Raw genomic sequence first — 10,207 nt, 5'->3', positions numbered from 1 at the left:
TTTTTCTGTTGCCTTGTGTAGTTGAAAAATGAAGTAAAATATGTAGGAGTTCTTAGAGAAGCTTTCGGTCCTAGCATGCTCGTTTTCTTGAAAAACAATAAACCTAGATGAGTAAAATAAACTGTAGATTATAAGGAAAATATTCAGCTACAACTTTTGTTAATGATTTAAATTTTTTGCAAGAAGGTTTTTCCAGTTATAAGTGATTTTCTGGTGCCTTGTTTATAGATAAGAAATAAAATATGTAGGGGCGCTAGAGAGGTTCCTAATCCTAAAAAGCTTATTTTCTCGAAAACCAGTAAGACTAGATGAACATAGCAAACTGTAAATGATTAAGAATATATGCGGCTACAAATTTTATTAAGAATGAAAATTTCTTGCAAGGAGAGTTTTTCAGTTATTGGAGTTTTTCTTGCTGCCTTGTCTCGTTGAAAAATGATGTGAAATATTTAGGGGTTCCTAGGGAAGCTCTTGGTCCTAAACAGCTTATTTTTTTCAAAATCAATTTACATAAAGGAGTGAAATAAATTGTAGATGATTAAGAAGATATTCGGCTACAAATTTTGTTAAGGATGAAAATTTCTTGCAAGGAGAGTTTTCCAGTTATAGCAGTTTTCTTGCTGCATTGTCTAGTTAAAAAATTAAGTAAAATATGTAGGGGCTTATAGAGAAGCTCCTGATTCTAAGTAGTTGATTTTCTCATAAAATTTCTCAATATAGTTTAAATAGAAGATATAAATATGGAATTTAATTAATGAAGGTTAAAAATTTAAAAAAATGCTAAAAGAATTAAAAGCCATAAATGATGAGATGTACTTATAAGAGAAAATCATTTCAAATTATTAAATTTTTTTAAACTAATTAAAAACATACAAAAATAATAAAGTATCAAATAAATAATTTTAAAAAAATCATTATTTGGGTCACAAGAATAAAAAACTAAAAAAGGGTAAGTATGAGTAAATGAGGTGGTTAAGACTTTGAAAGAAATCCTAATTAAAGTACTGTTTTATTAGTATTATTATTACAGTTGAATTAGATTATGTTGTTCTTTATTACAAGCTGAATGCACTCAACTGCCTCGAATAGATATAAGAAAAAAAATATATAAATAATTATGAATTATAGAAAAACACGGTGAGTAAAGCGAGTAAGGATGCTCCACCTTCACGTTTTTTGTATGTACAAATAGTACAAGTTTCTGTTAATATTTTGTATTATTTCTAAACCTAGTGATATATTAAAATTGTACTAAAAAGGCCTTGTAAACAGATCTTTGTAAGTCAGTTGGAAAAACTCAAATATCTCAAAAGCATTTAAAGGTATTAAAATGAAGCAAAAAGCCTCTTATAAAACGAACATTTCTCAATAATTCTTGTTGAGGTCTCAAGCAATTCCATCCAGAACTTTTCAAGTTATCCAGGTTTGTGTGAAAAAATTCTACTCATCATCCCTTTTAAGCACATTTCCTGCCCCATCGCAAGCAAAAAAAGCCCTTACATTAACGGGGGTGGCAAGAAAAAGAAAGTCACGACTAAATAACCGGTTAATTAATCGATGTCATGGTATTTAAATGGCACGGCCAGGAAAGCGCCGCAACGGAATATAATACCCCATAGACCACACTAATAAATTAAGACTGACAGTATTTACTTAGCATAATTACTCAGTAATTACTTTTAACACTCCTAAATCATAAATAACGATTTTCGCGGACGTCTAAGGGCGTGGGTGGGATGAACTCACATCGCGTCGCAACAAGTGGCGGGAAAAATATTTGAAATTATTCGCACGTCACCGCTTTTCATAATAAATTTCCCCACCCCCCACTCCCTTGGAAAAAAAAACTTTGGACGAAGCGCAGTTTTCCACGGTTTTTATGGAACGCTAAAAGTAGTAATTCGTAATTTTAGCGAAATTTAACGTTTTTAGTTTACCGTGAGATAAACCGGGAGGGACTCGTTTAATTTTGTCCGGTATGAAGGGCCCTTCGCATATTTTATAACTACGACCGTAATTTGCTCTTTTATGTAGTTTTTTAACTATGATGCCAACACGTTTATTATGTATTGTGATAGTTGGAGTTTTTAACCTTTATGGAGAAAAAAAGAGCCATTTTTGGAGTTTTCTAAAGCATTACACTTCCTCTTACTAATCATTACACTAGTCTTATTAAATGCCCCTCAAAATCGTTTTTTCTGATCAAAGTCAATCTAAAAGTTCAAACATACCGTTTATGGATCCACATAGAGCAGATCAGAAGATTCCTTAAAGCCGTTCTAGAGATTTTGGAATACAAATTGATCTGGAAAGGTGGCTAAATGATACATTTCAATGAAGAGTTAAAAGGTACTTAATGTCAATCACGACCTGGATCAACTACTAGTACTAGGTGCATTTCATGTCTTAACTATAGACGAGAAATGGCATTTGAGAATGATCGTTTATAGACCTAAAAAATCATCTCAAAGTTGGAGTCTTTGAGTTTTTACTTAATCTAATAAATTCAGTTGTAATAATTAAATATTTAAAAAAAATCTGTTTTAGTGTCATTGTGGAGTTAAAACGGTTTGGATATAAGTGCATAAATAATATGTTATATATAATACACAAATACTAATAATTACTTTTATTTTTTCATTCATATGTATATACATATAGTAAATTATTTAGTAGTAGCTGGATGTAGAACTGAAGAGTTTGAATTTGAATTGTTCGGCTGAACCCAAGTGCCGGAATTACTTCAACTACCAAATGATTTCCTAAATTATTTCATAAAAATGTTTCCTAAAATTCCTAAAAAAATCATGGAAATATAGAGACTAGGATATGTAAATACTTTTTTCAATTCCAGGCAATTGAGACTGAGCTGTTTGACTGCCTCAACTGACTGGAATTACAAATAAAATAAATTCATGAAATATGAATTCCAGGCAGTTGAACCTACGTGCAGAAATTACCTCAACTGCCTGGAATTTTTTTAAATTTTTCCGAACTATAGGCACTATACGATCGTAAATCCTTTTTAATTTCTACTTCCAAGCAATTGAAACTGATCTGTTTGACTGCCTCAAGTACCTGGGCTTACAAAAAAAAGATAAATATTTTTTAAGAATTCTAGGCAGTTTATCCTACGTGCTGGAATTACCTCAAATTACCTCAACTATCTGAAATTTTCATAAATAACCCGGAATTATACAGACTCTAATATGTAAATCTTTTTCTCATTTTCAGGCAATTGAAACTTAGCTGTTTGACCGCCTCAACTGCCTGGAATTACAAATAAAATAAAAACCTGATTTAATAATTCCAGGTAGTTAAACCTACGTGCTGAAAATCTTCCGAAACTATAGAGATTGTAACATGTAAATGCTTTTTTTAATTCCAGGCAATTGAGACTATGCTGTTTAACTGCCTCATCTGCCTGGAATTACATATAAATTAAAAACATAATTTAATAATTCCAGGTAGTTCCTCAACTTCAAGTGCATGGAATTACTAAAAATCTCCCGAAACTATAGAGATTGTAATATGTAAATGTTTTTTTTTTTAATTCCAGGCAATTGAGACTGTATTGTTTAAGTGCCTCAACTGCCTGGAATTATCAATAAAATAAAATCATGGATCAAAAATTCCAGGCAGTTAAACCTACATGTTGGAATTATCTCAACTACTTCGAAATTTCAAAAATATCCTGGAATTCTAGAGACTGTAATATGTAAATCTTTTTTTTCAATTTCAAGCATTTGAGACTGAGCTGTTTAACCGCCTCAACTGCCTGGAATTACAAATAAAATAAAAACATAATTTAATAATTCCAGATAGTTCCTCAACTTCAAGTGCATGGAATTACTAAAAATCTCCCGAAACTATAGAGATTGTTATATGTAAATGTTTTTTTTTTTAATTCCAGGCAATTGAGACTGTATTGTTTAAGTGCCTCAACTGCCTGGAATTATCAATAAAATAAAATCATGGATCAAAAATTCCAGGCAGTTAAACCTACATGTTGGAATTACCTCAAGTACTTCGAAATTTCAAAAATATCCTGGAATTATAGGGACTGTAATATGTAAATCTTTTTTTTCAATTCCACGCAATTGAGACTGAGCTGTTTGACTGCCTTAACTGTTTGGAATTACTAATAAAATAAAATCATGGATCAAAAATTACAGGCAGTTGATCTTACATGTTGTAATTACCTCAACTACTTGGAACTTTCAAAAATGTCCTGGAATTATAAAGACTGTAATATATAAATCCTTTATTTCAGTTCTAGACAATTGAGGCTAAGCTGTTTGACCGCCTTAACTGCCTGGAATTACAAATAAAATAAAAACATAATTTAATAATTCCAGGTAGTTCCTCAACTTCAAATGCATGGAATTACTAAAAATCTCCCGAAACTATAGAGATTGTAATATGTAAATGTTTTTTTTTCAATTCCAGGCAATTGAGACTGAGTTGTTTGACTGCCTCAACTGCCTGGAATTATAAATAAAATAAAATCATGGATCAAAAATTCCAGGCAGTTGAACCTACACGTTGGAATTACCTCAACTACTTGTAATTTTCAAAAATATCCTGGAATTATAAAGACTGTAACATATATATCCTTTTTTTCAATTTCAGGCAATTGAGACTGAACTGTTTGACTGCCTCAACTGCCTAGAATTACAAATAAAATAAAATCATGGATCAAAAATTCCAGGCAGTTGAACCCACATGTTGGAATTACCTCAAGTACTTCGAAAATTCAAAAATATCCCGAAACTGTAGAGACTGTAATATGTAAATGTTTTTTTTTTCAATTCCAGGCAATTGAGACTGAATTGTTTGACTGCCTTAACTGCCTGGCATTACAAATAAAATAAAAACATGGATGAAGAATTCCAGGCAGTTGTACCTACATGTTGGAATTACCTCAACTACTTCGAAATTTCAAAAAATATCCTGGATTTATAAAGATTGTTATATTTAAATCCTTTTTTTTTCAATTTCAGACAATTGAGACTGAGTTGTTTGACTGCCTCAACTGCCTGGCATTACAAATAAATTTTTTTTAAATTATTTTTTCAAGCAGTTGGTCTAGAACTACCTCAACTGCCTAAAATTCACCAAAATATCCTAAAATTATAGATATTATAACATGTAAATCTTTTTCTTTCAATTCTAGGCAATTGAGACTTAGTTGTTCGACTCCCTTGTCTGCCTGGAATTACAGATAAAATAAAATCATGGATGAAAAATTCCAGGCAGTTGAGCCTACCTCCTAGAATTCCCTCAACTCCCTGGAATTCCCCAAAATTATAATATATCAATCCTTTTTTTCAATTCAAGGCAATTGGGATAACTGTTTGATTGCCTCAACTGCCCGGAATTCTAAATAAAATAAACTCAAGAAGTTCAGGCAGTTAAGTCTACATCCTGGAATTACCTCAACTATCTAGAATTCTCAAAAATATCTCGGATTTATAGGAGTTTCAATACAATTTCAATTGTTAAGCAAAATCTCCTCTTCGAAAAATAAAATTACCAATCGATTTTATATATAATTTATGATAGCTTTATTTTAAATTATTAATATGAAGTTAGAGATTTGAAAATTGGAACATAGGTACTCCTAATAAAATCATTGGACACCTATTTCACCGTTTGCTTTAAAAATTATGAAAATTAAAAAAAAATAATCTTGGAATTTCTAGAGGCAATATGCTCATATCTCTGACACCAAGAAAGTTAGAAAATTGAAAATTGGAACGCAGCTTCTCCTACATATTTGTCCATATTATTAATTAATTTTAAACTTTAAAAAAAATATTGAAAAATCGCTGGTTAGTCACTTTTAACTTGTTTCTATAGATAGTGAGAGCTTCATCGTAGAAAAAATGTGATTTTTTTAAGCATTCAGGAAAATCCAGGTAATTCCAGGTGTTCTCAGTTATTGCAAAATCAGTCATTTGTTTTTAAACTTCCAAGGCTGATCTATTTATTTAATATTTTTTTTAATGATTGAGAAAAACGGTGTGAAAAGTTTTTTAGAAATAGCTGCGTTCCAATTCTCAAATTCAGAGAAAAAGTTTAATTTTTTTTTATTAAATTAAATTATTAATTTTTAACGGTGAATAATGAATAAAAATAGTAAAAATCTCAAAAAAAACCTTATGCCATTAAATAGTATTGTAACCCCTTTTTTCCACTCAAAAAACACCATTTTGCTACATATTAAAAAAAAATCCCTTTACCTACTTACTTAACCCATTAAAAACGTTCCATTGATTAAAATAGAAAAAAAGCGAGTAATAATAGCGCGACATTAATAAAAATGGGTCCATAATCAGCTTATGTCCTGATTTAAGTGCTGCCCCCCCGTTTACGGTCACGAAAGTTGGCGTGTCGCCATTTTAAATAACATTTCTGGATTTTCTGGACGTTTTAGCGTGCTTCCTCCTAAAAAGGAATTTTGTCCCAGATATGCGATGTCACATAAAGACTTAATAAAGTAATTCAAAAAAATCATCCATAGTTGACGAAGATACTGATTGTTATGTCATTAAACAAAACAACAAAAAATCCGCAGTATCACAGTAATAATTTATAGTAAATTCAAAATTCTACGTGTCATATATTATTAAAATATACTATATATTATTATTGTGATACTGTTTTAGTTTTGTTTAATGTTATAACTTAAGTAGTTGAGGGGTAGACAATAAAAAACGTACTAATGGTTCTAATTTAATTTATTAACTAATTCGGGAGTTAACAAGTCACCCAGTTGGTTCAGACACTGTTTCTGGATATCTTTGATCCGTTGTTCCAAGGAACCGGTGCGAGGAAAGGTTACTGACATGACATTCTCGGTTTCTGCTTCCAGTTCTTCCACGTTGGCCGATTCCTTACTTTTCAGATATAAATTTATAAGAAGGGTCTTGGTGGGGCGGTTTTTCGCTTCTTCCAGCAGTAGCGAAAGTTTCTTTTTATCTTCAAGCCACGCCTTGATTCTCAGATCTTTTTCTTCCAGCTAAGTATAGAGTTTCCTGTTATTAAATTGCTAATTGTGTGCAAAAAGTCTTTACAAATACAAATAACATGCTCTAAGGGTTTTTAAAGCATTTTCTGAAATAATTATTAAAATCTATACACTAAAAATCAAGATATTGGAACTTTTGAAAGAGTCTCCCAAAAAAATAATAGTTCGTTTCTTTTTATATACGGTCAGCATTTTGAACATTTACTATAATTTTTTTTTAACTAAAACAAAGCAAACCTTACGTTTCCTTTAGATGACGCCATATTAAAATGAATAACTGACGATGCAAAGCATCACACGCAACTGATTGACCGTATATACTTCGTAGGGTATATTCAGTATTCACTGCTATGACTAATCAAGGTCGATAATATTCGCTCCCGGTTGTTATGCAAACAGATGTTAAGTTTTGTCGCTATTTTCAGAACGCAATTTAAATGTTTTTATCGCAAGAGGGTGCATATGGCATTACTTATGTTTTTGATCACATTATATTACGGCCATACCCGCTCTCATTCAATTCAATCACCCCCTTTTTTTCATTTAGAGAAAAAAGAAACTTTTAGCAGCAAAGTCATCGCTGAACACTGAAACAGTAAAATACTTTTTCATTATTTAACGAGAGGGGCACTTTAACCGTTTTTAGCCAGCGAGCCATAAATCTTACCTACGGTCATTAATTCTTTATTCCCTCCGGGAGGGTGTTATCGATTTCCGATGATAGAAACTATTACCCTGGAATTTTCTCTTAGAATTTTCTCTAAATACATCAAATTTAAAAAAATGCATTTTAAGGATCATTCGGGCCATTATTAAGGCATAAGACGGCCTAGAAAATTTTCATTTGTGACCCAAAAACTCATTTGAGACCTAGTTAGAAAATCATAAAATTATACTTTTAAGCCACCTTATAAGTGGCCAGAGGCTACGCATCACTAAAAAATTTCTAAAAGGACATTATTAAAGTAAAAACCGCCTAATAAAATAAAAAAATGCATGATGGTAAATTGTACTGGTTATTTCCAGTACAATTATTTCTATATTTCTTATCTATTATTTCCAGTACAATTTTAATTAATTTTTTTTTCACAATAAAAAAAAGTTAATTTTTAAGTACAATTTTTGATTATAAATTACAAGGCATTTTCGCATGAATTTTATTAAAATTAACCTGTATGATCTAGTAAAAAGGAGAAGTTTAATTACGGATTATAAGACAAATTTTGTACTGAAAATAAAATTGTGCTGAAATCAACCTCAACGAACAAGCAAAAATGCCAAAGTACAAAGAGGGAAAAAGCTCAAGTACAAATTTGTACAAAATTTAAAAAAATCATTCAATTGTGCTAAGAATTTCCAAAAATCACTTTAATTACAAGGCATTTTAGTATAATGTTCAATTAAAGACTATAATAAAAAAATTTACATAAAATGAGGTGAGGAAAAAAAAGGAAAAAAAATCCAATAAATTCGTAAAAAATTTAATAAAAATTAGAAAATTGTACTTGAAAGCCTCTGGCCACGAACATGTTAATTTCAGTAGAATATCTTTTTCACAATAACCATAAAATTGTACTACAAATGCTGAACTGTCTAATAAAATTGCCTTAAAATGATCAAAAATATCCCTAAAATTGCCAATATCTTCCAGATAATTGTTCCTACTTTTACAGACAGTTGAAAGCAACAAAAATAGTTACCAACTGCATGGAAAACTGATTTAAAATGACCATCAAGAACTTACTAAATAATACGCAGAACACACATACCTACATGGAATATTAGAAATTCCACATGGAAAACAAGAAATTAAAGTCCAATATAGGTGGAACGTATATCCACCGCAGGAACGAAGGGCAGAAGTGGTGGTCGGAAATAATATTTCGCTCGTATTTAATAAAGTTCATAGTTCTAGCAGAAACAATTATGAATTAGGAGTTACAGTTCAGTGCGGAAAGCGGCCCCGGGGCGAAATTAGCCCCGGATAACTTAATTTCGTTGTGCCGTAGAAATTCGTAACTAATTTCGACTAAAGCCCGGCACCGCGATAAATAATAAAGCGGTGCAAGGGGCAGGGGGGGCGGCAATGTTCCCTTGAAAAATCTTCGGTTGTTGTATTTCGTTCGGGGAAAACAAATCATCCCCTTTTGCGCTTTTCTTTTTCTCCCTGCGCCGATTACTTAATCTCGACCGTGGCTAATTAACCGACGAAATAGTTAAGAACGTTTTAAAGCCACTGGTTTAACAACAATTTATTGACTCAAAGACTCCGGCTTTAGGCCGTCTTTTCAGCTATAATAACGGAAACGATTGTCAACGAAGGTGGAAGAAACAACTAAAGTCACACCTCCACACTATTCTGCTAATGTCCGGCCATATCTTGATGAAATATTTCCTGATCGTTGGACTGGTAGGGGGGTGACCTTTTATGGAATGGCCAGCTAGGTCGCCTGATTTGCCGACACTCGATTTTCGATTTTTGTGAAGATATTTGAAACTAAAGTTTACGCTACCCAACCAGAAACCCTGTTGATAATACCTGAAGTTCTAGAAAATGTCAGGCCTTGAATTGAGCAAAATCTTTATTCTTGTATGGAAATAAGCGGGGCTCAATTGGAGCACTTTTTAGAGGAGTACTTCATTAATTTAATAAATTTGTTTTATTTAAAGGACAGTATTTCTTATCTATCTACTTTTCACTGGCAGTAGGCAGTTATTCCTTGCTTTTTTTAATTTGTTATTAATCAGAATGATAATCTTCTCAGAATTTTAACCAGTTGTCATTATTTAAAAAAACTGAGTAATTTTAAGATATTTAGTAATATTAAGAAATAAATAAAATAAAATTAGGTGACATAGGGCTTTTTAGGGGTTATTACATCCCCTCGTAGAGGGCTGTAAGGCTAAAGGCGATAATTTTATAAATAGGCACATCTGTACAAATTTTGAAAAACGCTGAAATAGGTATCCAATCAAATTGTTCAGAGAATATGTGTGCAAATTTTCAGAATTTTATCTGATTAAGTTTTTGAGTTATGGACATTTTCTCAAATTTAAAAAAAAAATGTTATTTTCCCAAAAAAATTTTTTTTTCAAAAATCTGTATAAATTTTAAAAAACGTTTAAATAGGTATCCGATCAAATTGTCCAAGGAATATGTATACAAATTCTTAA

At 31.4% G+C, this 10,207-nt stretch overlaps 1 protein-coding gene across 1 annotated transcript; it reads right to left on the bottom strand.

The window, feature by feature from the left end:
• Window positions 1-6,725: 6,725 nt before the first annotated feature.
• On the bottom strand, window positions 6,726-7,570 carry LOC126749672 (uncharacterized). The gene is made up of 2 exons (XM_050459362.1): window positions 7,276-7,570; window positions 6,726-7,024 (listed from the first exon to the last, which is right to left on the bottom strand). Exons 1-2 carry the CDS (start codon window positions 7,294-7,296, stop codon window positions 6,734-6,736), a joined length of 312 nt encoding a protein of 103 aa, XP_050315319.1. The 5' UTR covers window positions 7,297-7,570; the 3' UTR covers window positions 6,726-6,733.
• Between the last annotated feature and the right edge of the window lie 2,637 nt (window positions 7,571-10,207).

Source organism: Anthonomus grandis, unplaced genomic scaffold, assembly GCF_022605725.1.
Source record: "Anthonomus grandis grandis unplaced genomic scaffold, icAntGran1.3 ctg00000498.1, whole genome shotgun sequence".
In the NCBI taxonomy this organism is placed as follows: Eukaryota; Metazoa; Arthropoda; class Insecta; order Coleoptera; family Curculionidae; genus Anthonomus; species Anthonomus grandis.
The sequence above is the reverse complement of the archived record's forward strand: the minus strand, read 5'-3'. Positions and strand labels throughout refer to the sequence as shown.

Bases quoted from the DNA above. Each gene is read 5' to 3' on its own strand.
- LOC126749672 (XM_050459362.1), bottom strand. From the start codon at position 7,296: ATGGCGTCATCTAAAGGAAAC. The intron at 7,025-7,275 runs GTAAGGTTTGCT...CTCTATACTTAG, and splicing joins TGGCGTCATCTAAAGGAAAC to CTGGAAGAAAAAGATCTGAG.